The sequence below is a fragment of the Rattus rattus genome, chromosome 5 (genome assembly GCF_011064425.1).
Source record: "Rattus rattus isolate New Zealand chromosome 5, Rrattus_CSIRO_v1, whole genome shotgun sequence".
Lineage (NCBI taxonomy): Eukaryota > Metazoa > Chordata > Mammalia > Rodentia > Muridae > Rattus > Rattus rattus.
The window spans coordinates 149,306,862-149,319,225 of record NC_046158.1 but is presented as its reverse complement, the minus strand read 5'-3'; the positions used below and the strand labels follow the sequence as shown (position 1 = coordinate 149,319,225).

The 12,364-nt window shown below is 51.2% G+C and overlaps 1 protein-coding gene across 1 annotated transcript in view; it reads right to left on the bottom strand.

Moving 5' to 3' along the window:
* Atp9a (ATPase phospholipid transporting 9A (putative)) overlaps positions 1-12,364 on the bottom strand; it is a 105,613-nt gene that overhangs the window by 42,689 nt on the left and 50,560 nt on the right. The window contains exons 6-9 of the mRNA XM_032904735.1: positions 11,669-11,720; positions 9,526-9,620; positions 2,687-2,767; positions 1,052-1,127 (exon numbers count right to left, since the gene is read on the bottom strand). Coding sequence (XP_032760626.1) covers positions 1,052-1,127; positions 2,687-2,767; positions 9,526-9,620; positions 11,669-11,720 — 304 coding nt within the window. The remainder of the gene's footprint in view (positions 1-1,051; positions 1,128-2,686; positions 2,768-9,525; positions 9,621-11,668; positions 11,721-12,364) is intronic.

The window sequence follows — 12,364 nt, the reverse complement described above, 5'->3', positions numbered from 1 at the left end:
TCTATAATGGGATCTTGTGCCCTCTTCTGGCATGCAGGCAGAATGCTGTATACATAATACATAATAAATGTCCTAAAAAAAAAAAAAAAAAAAAAAAAAAGGAGGTGGGGTTCACTGTAGCCCAAGCTAGGCTTGAACTGGTAAGCTCCAGCCATGGCCAGGAGAGCTACTGTTGTTAAGGATAGAAACAGAGCGTCACAGAGCGTCGGGCTGCAGAGATGCTCAGGGGTTAAGACTGCCTCTCATGCAAAGGACCTGAGTCCTGTTCCCAGCACCCCCTCAGGTGGCTCTAACTGCCTGTGACTCAGCTCCAAGAGGGTGGATACCCTGTTTTGCTCGCATATCCACAATTCATGTAAATAAAAACTGCAAAGGAAAGAGAATCTTAAACTTAATCAGTTCAATCATCAAAGCATAAAAACGTCTCAGGGTCACAAGGATCCACCAACGGCTTCAAAGCAGAGGCCTCTTAGGATCACAGGAGCAAAACAAGGGCCTGGGGGGCTCCTGGGGGAAGGGGGATGGGGTGGGGGCGGGCAGGGAGGACATGGGCTGCTGCATGTCCTGTGAAGCCCAGGACACTGCGGCCAGGCCTAGGAGGCCCAGGAGGACAGATTCTTCAGGACCAATCTCTACTTCAGGAAATCCGAGGGCCTTGCAGACTGTGGTGCAAATACAACCTCCCTCTGGTGTTTTCAACACAAAGACCTAGCCTTCCCAGCACTCTCCTGCCTCTGTCCCAGGGTAGAGAAGAGAACAGTCTCCTCAGACACGGCTTCCAACCAGAAGACCCACACCACTTCAATTTCTGGTACTAGGACGTCAACCGAAGTGACGATTATGAGCCTTTCCCAAGTAGATGCTTTAGAAGGCCCATGGGCCACGCTAAGACACGATCAGATGTCACCTCAGGGCCCCAGAAATGCTGGACCAAGTGGGAAACTCCATTTGACTGACAGCTCATTTTCCCAGATGACAGGTCACGAATCGAATTCCAGAAGGACTGCCGTCCCTGTTCAAACAGCTCCCACACTCCTTGGCCAGGTCTTACCTGAGGCTATGACGGTGCCGGCCCACAGCGTGTTCTCGATGCTCAGGCTCTCGCTGATCGGAGGGTCACTGTCTTCCTGAAAAGACCAAACACACATTCGCTGGGTCATCCCTCACTTTCCACGGGGATGAGGTCGGGGACCCCCAAAGACATCGACCTCCCCCGGTGCTCAATGCCCGATGATGGTCAATGCCCGATGGTACGCAAATCCTTTCCGCTAAGTGGGGGGTTTGGTTTAGAGCTATCAGGGGTCACAGAGGCTTGTCCAGCATACACAAGGCCCTGGGCTCCATCTTTAGCATCACACAAGTACCACACACACACACACACACACACACACACACACACACACACACACACACACACACATATTAGGTGGCAGTCTTGCTTACGTGGTATCATGCAGGGTTCTAATCTCCATATTTGAGAGGCTGAGGCAGGAAGGCCCTAAACTCAAGATCATCCTAGATGCCTAGAGAGAGACCTTGCCTCAAAAAAAAAAAGAAAGAAAGAAAAGGCAGTTTTTGGTGGCTGGGGGCGTGACTTTGTGCTAAACCGTTTGCTGAACATTCAGGAAGAACTGGGTTTGCTTCCCCACACCAGAAATGGCAGTTTTTGGCATGGAACTAACACAAGCTGATTCATATAATTACCTTTTTTTTTTTTTTTTTAAGATTCATTTTTGCAGCCAAGTGCTGTTGGCACAAGCCTTTAATCCTAGCACTTAGGAGGCAGAGGCAGGCAGATCTCTGTGAGCCTGGCCTACAGAGTGAGTTCCAAGAAACCCAGGACTACATGGAGAAACGTTGTCTCAAATCCCACCCCTGCCTGCACATACACACACACACACACACACACACACACACACACACACACACACACACACACACGAAAGACACACACACAAGATTTATTTTTGCCCAGAGTGTTGGTGCAACTTTGACGACAGAGGCAGGAAGATCTCTGTGAGTTTGAGGGCAGCCTGGTCTACAGAGCAAGTTGCAGGGCTACACAGTGAAACCCTGCTTCAGAAAAAGAACACAGGCCATTTAGCTTTTGTTCCAAATTTTAATATTTAGAATATTTATATTCTAAAACATAGCAAATTCAAATTTACTTTCTGTTATCAAAGACTTGCAAACAGTTTAAATTCAAAGCTGGCACACAACACGGGGCTTGGTTTCTTTGTGATCTGCTGTGACAGGCTGGCTATGAACTCCCAGCGGTCCTCCTGCCTCAGCCTCCTGAGTACTGGGCTTGTAGGGCCATGCTAATACACTGCTGGCACAGAGGATCTGCACGACAGAAGAGGACCTGCCCGTCTGGAGAAGACAGGGGCTGTGTTTAGACATAAGCGCTGAAGCAGATGGCAGGCCACACCTGCTGCTCAGTCAGGAGAGCATTCCAGCTGTGCTGTCCCCAAGCAGATGGCAGACAACACCTGCTGCTCAGTCAGGAGAGCATTCCAGCTGTGCTGTCCCCAAGCAGATGGCAGGCCACACCTGCTGCTCAGTCAGGAGAGCATTCCAGCTGTGCAGACCCCACAGAGAAGCCACTGTCAGACTTCAAGGTCTGGTAAGAAACCTCAGACAGATACAGCACTGTGCAACCTCGGGCACTGTCAGCTCCACTCACCCTGGTGAAGGTCCCCAGGAAGTTGTGAATGTCGATGTTGGGCTCTTCAGCGTACACATACGACCGAATCTGCAGGAGGTCCTGTTCCGGAGGAAAAAAACACATCGTTAAAAACAGCAGCCAGGAGCCAAGATTTCAAAAGCAAACATATTGATTTCCCAAATAGGCGCTCATGCTACAGAGCACCGGAAGTGAGAAAACCCTCCCTTGGGCCGGTGTAGGAGTTACCTTGTACAAACCCCACATTCCCTGTACAGACATCTGCTGACCTCACCTACCCAGCCCCGGTTACATTGCAGTGAGCAGCCAGGGCAGAGGACTTGGGTGACTCAACCCCTGACCTGCGTGGTGTCTCATCCCAGCGGAACCACCGCTCCCTTCAACAAGAGGACAATAAGCAGCTCCTGTGTGAGGCTCTGAGAAGGACTTGAGGAGCCGCACATCCCTTATGATGGTGACTAAAAACCAGACAGAAAATAACAAGTGCTGGCAAGGACGAGAGAGACAGCACCGCCTGTGTGGGCAACAGCCTGGGCTTCCACAAGGTATTCCACAGAAAGTTACCACAGGCTCCTGAACTCCGTTCCTGGGTGCACCCGTAAAAGAACCAAAGGCAGGCCCTCAGAGAGACGGGTGCTCACCCCTGTGTATTACTCATGACCTCTGAGAGAGACAGAACAACCCAATGTCTGTCACGGAGGAGCGGATAAACAAACGTTGGACACCCTCTCTGTACACGGCACTCCAAACAAGGAAGTGACCCTGCAGCAGGCTGCATGAGGTGATCCTTGAGGTGAAATAAGCCAGTGTCACACACTCCCACACAAAAGACAGCACATGATTCCAGTCGCACGGGGGTCCCTAGAGTAGTCAGAGACAGAAGCAATGGCGCCAAAGGCTAGAGCGGGAGGACATCAAGAGTCTTTGGAGATGGACGGGACGCTGTCACGTTTCCTCAGTAATGGGAATGTGTCTAATGTCCTTATATACGGGTTAAGATGGTAAATTTTAAAGAGAGAGGGGAAATTTTGTGTGTGTGTGTGTGTGTGTGCGCGCGCGCGCGCGCACGTGTGTGCACATGTGCATGTGTGTACACCGTGTGTGCATGCCCACAGGGGCCGAAAGGAGGTTTCTAGGAACTGAACTCGAGTCCTCTGGGAAGCAGTAGGAGCTCTCAGTGGCTGACCCATCTCTCTGGCCCCAAGGTAAATTCCGTATTATGTGTGTTTTACATTTTTTTTTTTTCAGACAAACAAGGACTCAACTTCCTGTAAGAAACAGGATGAGGAAGGCGGGAGAGCTACAGCATGGGAGAAGGCGGCTGTGTGAGACTACAAGGATGGGGAGGGCGGTCCTGCCCCTCTGAAACAAAGAATATGGGACCTGGGCAGGGGGAGTGGAGAGAGGAGAAGGTGATGGGGAAGGCCAGAAGTAGCCATTCGCCATAGGAAGAGGGAGTTTATTAGATCTATTCTCCTTATTTTGTGCGTGCATCTCCAGATGGGACATGTCTGCCTGCCTGTCTGCCTGCCTGTCTGTCTCTGTGTTGCCGGATATTTGATCACACTGCGACTGTGTTATTTACTGTATTATCTGTGTTTTTTACGGTTTGTTGCTGTGGTGTTCGGTGTTTTGCGGTGTGGCTCAGCCCTTGCACACTCTTTAATCCCTGTGTCTGAATGTAGGTAAAGCTAGTTTGTAGAAGGAAGCACCCATGTTTGAAAGTGGTGTCTGATTGAGTGGCAAAGTGACCACTCGATCAGAGAAAGATCTGACAGAACAGGATGTGCCTGACTCTCAGGAGAGGACAGGTGCAGAGAGGGGGAGAGAGAAGAAGCCCTCTTCAGCCAGAGGATGAGGAGTCAGAATTAGAACAGATTGCCAGGGTTAGTAAGAGGCCAAGCAGAGCAATTCAGTAAGAAACTGAGAGAAAGCCAGGTTGAATCAGTCGGCTTGGAGAAGAGTTTGAGCCAGGACAGCTGAGTTGACCCAGCTAGACAGAGCTCAGAAAGGGCTAGAAAGGGTGAGCATATTCAGTTCAGAGGCAGAAAACATTCTAGGTCTAGATAAGATTGTGTGGAGGCTAGACGCCTCCAGGACTAGGTCTAGGATGGAGGCAGTAAGTCTCCAAGATGGCATTTACTTCGAGCAAATTAAGAGGTAATTTTACATGTCCATCTGTCTGTCCATGTCTATCTGTCTGTCATCTCTGTCTCTCTCTCTCTCTCTCTCTCTCTCTCTCTCTCTCTCTCATGCTCGCTCTCATGCACGCACATGCATGCACACACACACACACACACACACACACACACACACACACACACACACACACACACACACACACACACACACACACACAGTGACCGCCTGTAGGAAACGATTCTCTCTTTGGACCCTAGGGATGTAAAGAATGACAGCAAGCGCCTTACCACTGAGCCATCTTGCCTGCCTGCTGGGGATTTATCTTAAACTCATTGTCTCAAGCTTTCGCTGCTGAGATCTGCTCTGAGAACTCAAGTTCCTGGCCTTGGTCAGTCGCCCGCTAGCCACAGGTACAGCCTCGCACACTCAGCCACCATCACCGACTGTTCCTGTAGCCTCGCTCTCCCAGCGATCAGTCAGCTGCCCATCCCAGCTATGGCCCTGCAGACTTGGTGCAAGCCAGAATCTCAGCTCCTTCACAGAGCCATCGCTAGAACCCTTGGCCCGGGCCTCTGTCCCTGTCGTGTGCCCAGAGCCAGCACTGCAGCCCAGAGTACATTAAAATAAGATGTGGAAAGGGCTGGGTCCCATGCCTGCCCTGGTGGCCCTTACGGTCATCATTGTGCCCAGCTGTCCCTCACACGTATTCATCTGATGTGGCTTCTCCCTCTCCTCCTCCCTCTCACCTCTGTGAGAGCATGTGTGTACCAGGTGCACACGTGGAGGTCAGAGGGCAGCTCTCTCTCCCTACCCTGTGTGTCCCTAGATTGAGCTCAGGTCATCAGGCTTAGCAGCAAGTCCTTTACCTGCTGAGTCATCTCACTGCTAACTTCCTCATTTTAACAAAAAAAAAATCTTTAAACGAGACCGAGAGCCAGGCTCTTGCAGGCTGAGGCCACCCGCTAGGTCCTCTCTGGGCCAGGCAAGGCACAGTGGTTGTGTTGCCTACAAATCATGGCTCCTGCCGGGAGCTGCTCTGGGGTTCCCCAGCCTGACCTCTGACAGACGCTTCTTTAATTTTTCTGGTTTTGTGGTGCCGAGGACCAGGTCTGAGGCATACACATATGCAAGCGCTCTGCTCAGGGCTACCCTGACTCTCACCCCTTGGAAAGCTTCTTCCTACCCACCCCCACTTGCTATTTCAAGGGGACACAGAAATGGTGTATGGGGGAAGGGAAACAAGAGTTCTCCTACTGAATAGGTATTGATTTGTTTGCTTATGGATTTACAGACAGGACCTTACGTAGCCCAGGCTGACCCTCAACTCACTATTTAGGCCAAGGATGACCTTGAACTTCTGATCTTCCTACCTCTACCTCCTGTGTGCTGAGATTTGAGAAGTGGGTCACCATGCCTAGTGTATGTGGTGCTGGGGATCGAACCCAGGGTTTCGTGCATGCCAGACGAGCAGTCCACTCCTTATGACAATCCCAGCCCAAGCCACCTTATGCTAAACAACACACGTGGAATACAGCCCAGTGTAGTCACCTAGCACATGGGAGACACTGGGCTCAGCTGAGATACAGAGAACTAAGCAAACCGAGCTACGGAGTTATAAGAGGTCTGTGGATGCTGCTCAGGGACGGAGCACCAGGCTAAAATCTTCAGGGCCCTGAACACGATTCCTAATACTGCTGTGCCTGCCCAGTGAACACATGTGAACACAGTCCCTAGTACTGGCCATGCCTGCTGAGTGCTCACACTATGAACACAACCCCTAATAATGCCTGAGCCTGCCAAGTGCACACACATGTGAACACGATCCCTAATGCTGCCTGTGCCTGCCAAGTGCACACACATGTGAACACAACCCCTAATACTGCACATGCCTGCCGAGTGCACACACTGTGAACACAACCCCTAATAATGCCTGAGCCTGCCAAGTGCACACACATGTGAACATGATCCCTAATAATGCCTGAGCCTGCCAAGTGCACACACATGGAACACGATCCCTAATACTGGCCTGAGACTGCCGAGTGCACACACGTGTAAAGGAAACTGATGCCTTGTGACAGTCTTGCCGGATTATACAAATGTAAAACACTAATAATAAATTTTTAGTGATCTCTGTGACAATTTGAATGATTTAAGACTGGGCATGCCGGCACTTAGGAGGCTGAGGCAAAGGCAGAAGGGTCAAGAGTCTGAGGCTGGCCTGCACTACAAATTACAGTCCTGAGTTAAAGCAGAAAAGAAAAGGAAGGAAAAGAAAAGAAAAGGAAAGGAAAGGGAAAGGAAAGGAAAGGAAAGGAAAGGAAAGGAAAGGGAAAGAAAAGAAAAATAGAAAGTAAATAGTTTCAAAACAACCAGGCTTTAAGAGGACTGGGGACGGCACACAGCAACTGGAAGGGTCTGGTGGCCCCTCAGCCCTTTGGGCAGGCTGCCCCAGCCAGGAGACACTGTGGGTCCCAGGACTGATAAGCAGCAGCCTAGAGAGCTCCTTGTACTCTGAGCTGGGAAGGGACCCACAGGTCCTAAGGCACACATCCCTAAGCACTAAGAAGGACCTGGGAAGATCAGCATCGCTTCACAGAATCCCCTCTGGAGAGAAGACGGGGTGTCTGGGAGAGGCTAGGGAGCAGGGCTTCTTCTCACTGCTCCCCTCGGCCTGCCTAGGTTCCGTTCGGTTTTTAATCAGGAATAGACTGGTGCGTTGCCGGGGAGACTGGCCCTGCTGGATTTCTTCACTCCTGATAGAATTCTTTTCACTCTTAAAAATAAAACGAAATGCTACACCACTGCTCCTCTTGACTCCCCAGGCCCAATAAGGCGATTACTGCCTCCTGAGCCAGAGCCAACAGCATCTTATCTGTTTCTAATGTCCCCAGAGCAGGCCTGGGCCAGCAAAAGGGCAAAGTGATGTCTATGAAACAGGAAGCGCCTCCGATCTGAGGTCCAGAACACTGCCTGCCATCTTTGCTTCCGACCCTGGCACCAAAACCTCCCGGTCACTCTAAGGATCGGGTTCCTTTCTCCAGGGAACTCCAACCAGGAAACAGATCACCCTCTCACAGGCAGGGAGGCTGCCCGGGCTCTTGGAGCACAGCCAGAAACTCACTCTGGCGTTTCTCATTTAAAATGACCTGAATGCGGACATTTGTGACCAGTGAGTGTGGAGGACACGTTTATCTTCCTGGTGACATCACTGAGATGAGGCACCTGTCCCTCCTCTCCTCTCTGAGACCAGCAAGAGTAGCGTTCCACTTAGCCATTCCCGATGCTGCGGGAAAGCTGGTCTCTGAACGTTCACACTGCATTTGGCATGGAGCAGTGAGAAGGCTCAGTATGCAAAGGCGCTTGCGGCCCATCCCAACATCGTGAGTTTGGGCCCTAGGACCGGCATGGTAGAAAATGACAACTGACTCCACAAGTTCTCCTATGACCTCTGCACATGTCCTGTGGTATGTGGGCATGCACGCTTGCACACGTGTGTGCATACACACACAAAAAAAAATAAAAACAAAGGAAGAAAAAGGAAAAAAACCCAATACTAGGTAAACCCAAAATCAATACAGGCACACATAGGTTAGGAGACACTTGTGCACAGAGCCTGTGTGCTGGGCCGGCCGAGATAACTCCTGGGAAAGGGCATCTCTCCTAGAGGAAACTACAATCTAAGGTGGCCACACTTGAGCAAGGGGATGGGGGTGGGGGTGGGGGAGCCACTGAGGTCAGAGGAGAGATGGCGCATGGGGCTGAGGGCAACGGCAAGGTCTGCTGCGTCTTGGTCAGTGTTCTGTTGCTGTGAGGAGACACCATGACCATGACCAAGGCAGCTCTTGTAAAATGAAAGCAGCACTTAGCTGGGGGGAGGAGGTGGGGATACGGCACACACCGTAATGGAGAGACATCTGGGAGCCACATCACATCCCAACCCAGGAAGGCTGAGAGGGACTGGGCTTCTCCAACAAGGCCATGCCACTCCAATAAGGCCACACCTCCTAATCCTTAACCTCAACCTGCGAGACCTCTTTAGGGGTTGTGTATAAGGTTTCCTGAATATCAGATACTTACATTTACGATTTATAACAGTAGCAAAATTAGTTATAAAGTAGCAACGAAATAATCTTATGGCTGGGGGTCACCACAGCATGAGGAACTGTATTAAAGGTCACAGTATCAGGAAGGCTGAGAATCACTGATACAAACTTTTTTTTTAAAACATATGTGACTAAACTGTAGCCATCTTCAGACACACCAGAAGAGGGCATCAGATCCCATTACAGATGGTTGTGAGCCACCATGTGGTTGCTGGGAATTGAACTCAGGACCTCTGGAGGAGCAGTCAGTGCTCTCAACCTCTGAGCCATCTTTCCGGCCCTGACATAGACACTCTTAGCAAAAGGAAAGGCTTTTCCTTACAACCCAGCAAACTGGCAAGGTCACTCTCAGAAGTGTTCACTCCTCCTGTGGGGATGGGGCGGCCTTTGGTACAACCAGGTAAGTGGAATCAACAGGGGCTCCAGGTTCTCCAGTTCCCCTCCAGCCCCACTTCACTTGCCGCCACCACTGCCACCACTGCCACCACCACCACCACCACCACCGCAGCCCTGCCTGACCTCCAGGTACATCTGAGTGTGAGAACCAGGCTGGGATCTAGTGGCCAGCATACGGTTCTTAGAAACGCTACTCACCGCGGCTGTGGGGAGCCTCTGTGTGCAGGCCACGGGGAGCCGAAGCTTCCAGTCTGTCTCTCCATCCAGCTGATCCGTGCGCAAGAAGCAGGACCCTGCGGAGAGATTGGGGCAATATCTGACATCTGCGGTTCAGCTGTGGAGCTAGGATTCCCTCAGCAGCTCTGGGCAGTGCCTGCTGTAGTCCTTGAAGAAACGGCCCGCCAATGACCGGCGACTCCAAGGGCAAATAAATCTCTGCTTCCCACCCCCTCTACGAGGTCTGGGTTCAAATCCTCCCAACCACTCACTCCCTGTAAGATAGGGTTAGGCCCTGGACGTTGTACGTTACGGAAAGGAGATGTGCAGCCCCTTGTAACAGTCCAGCAGGGCGATGGGACAGTGGCCAACACAGCGTGGTCACTCCAGGGTCATTCCTAGGTAGGGGTGCAGGAGTTCCCAGACCCCTCATCAGGACTGTTTTGTCAATTACTGGCTTTGTATCTCAGAGCCTCGGATTCTGGGGAGAGTAGGAATGGAGCCGGTAGGAATCTCCAGGGGTTTTGCAGTGACCAAAAAGCTGACTTGGCTGAGGACGTGGCTTTTGAAAAAACCATGCCAGGGCCTGATCTAGCCATAGAGTGACCCCACTAACACAGAACCCCTCAATCCCCAGTGCTTCAGAATCCCACGTGATTGATAGATGACTGATTTAGAGACAGCTTCTGATACCCCAGAGTGGCCTTGAAGTCACTACACAGCCAAGGACGACCTTGAACTTCTGATCCTCCTGCCTCCACTTCCTGAGTGCCTGGTTGACAGGTCTGTCACACAGCCTGGTTCTATGCACAGCTGGGGATGGAATCCAGGGCCTTGGGTCTGCTGGGGAAGCACTCTACAAACCCTAAAGCCCTACACACCATCCCTAAAGCCCTACACACCATCCCTAAAACCCTACACACCATCCCTAAAGCCCTACACACCATCCCTAAAGCCCTACACACCATCCCTAAAACCCTACACACATCCCTAAAGCCCTACACACCCTCCCTAAAACCTTCTAAGAAAAGCTCTGTACAATAAAGCTTCTTTTCAGACATAAAATCTCAAGCCTGCAGCATTTGTGGTCCCACAAGGGACGCTGCAGAAGATAGGCTTGCACATTCTAGGGACAGGCACCTTGGGCGTGTCATAAGCTCCTGGACATCGGGTCAGACAGGAAGTGAGTCCAGGTCATAGACACGCAGTTACTTCCAAGCCTGAAGAGCCTTCCGGGTCACTTCTATGCACGAAGGCTGGGGAGAGGGTCCAGTGGGTAAAGTGCTTGCTGTGCCAAGTGGAGACCCAAGTTCAGATCCCCAGAACCCACATAAAATGGGATGTGGAGGGTCATGCACTCCGGCCCTTCTTGCTTTAAGAATGGAACGGAAGCAGAGACGGGGGAAGTTCCAAAAACTTCCAAGGGCTGAGGTGGAACACAGAGAACCATGTGAGTTTTGTGTATGATTTTTTGGCCTTTTTTAAAATCAATCAATCAATCAATCAATCAATCAATCAATCAATCAATCTCTATGCAATCCTCCTGCTTCAGGCTTTAGAGAGCTGGGATTACAGGCATAAATCACCATGCCCAGCTTCGAGGTGCTGCTATTAAATGTTTACTACATCTCTTTGCTGTTTTTCTGTGGGGGAGGGTGTTAATTCACAGTGCAGACGTGTATGTGGATGGAAGGACAACCAGTAGGGATCGGGTCTCTCCTTCTACCACGAGGGTCCCAGACTTTGCGATCAACAATCCTGGAGACGAACGCCATACCTGCTCAACCCCGTCGCCGGCCAAACTTCTTGTTTTGTTATTTTATTGTAAGTTTGAGGTTTTGGCTTGAGACGTGGTCTCACTGTAGGTCCCCAATGACCTGGACTTGTTACGTAGAGTCTGGCCTCGAACTCCCAGACTCTGCCTCCCAAGTGTGGGATTGAACCGTATGACACCATACCCAGGCAATTTTTCTGGCTTTGATGACCGAAATTCATGGGCCTACAAGCACCCCTAAACACTTTGAGTTGGGAAGAACCCGTCTACAGAGATGTTCCCGTTCGCCTGTGAGGCCCCACAATGGCATCTACCCTGTGACCTTCCTGTCCCCGCCTGTCATGAGCTTACCGTTTTTCTCTGATGTCCTCAGGAAGATCATGTCGGCAGGGACCCGCTGGTTCTGGGAAAAGGAAGGAAACTGGTTATTTTGACAGCCACAGGCAGGGTCCCCCCTGTCCACTGTTCTTTTAGGCCTCAGTCATGGCTAGGCAGAGGGCTGCTTTGTCTGCAATCCGCAGGACCTTGCATGCTCTTAGCCCTTTACTAATGACCCAACAACGAGTCATCTGTTAAAAAGAATGCCTATTCCTGGGGTTCCTGAACCCTGCCTTCAGCTCTGGAACCTGCAGCCAGAGCCACCCCCAGGCCCACCCTCACCCCATCTACATGCACGGAAGGCAGACCTGCAAGCGCTCTCTACTGCCTCTGCCCCCTCCGGCCAGTTTTTCTCCTCTTTCGTGTGTACACATGCGAGTATGTGTTCGTCTGTGCGTGTGTGTGTGCATGTGCGTGTGCATGCATGGAGGACAGATGTCCTTGGGGTTTTGATGCTGTTGTTTGCCTTTTGTCTTTTTGGGGAGTTTTGGAGATGTGATCTGTCACTGGCCTAAAACCTGCCATGGCACCCCAGGGATCCACCTGCTTCTGCCGCCCCGGTGCTGGGATCACCAGCGCCACTACACCCAGCTCTTTTCACACAAACTTCAAGTCCCCGTTCTGGTGTGGCCATCACTTTAGTGACTAACCCCATGGCCCTGTCCTCTT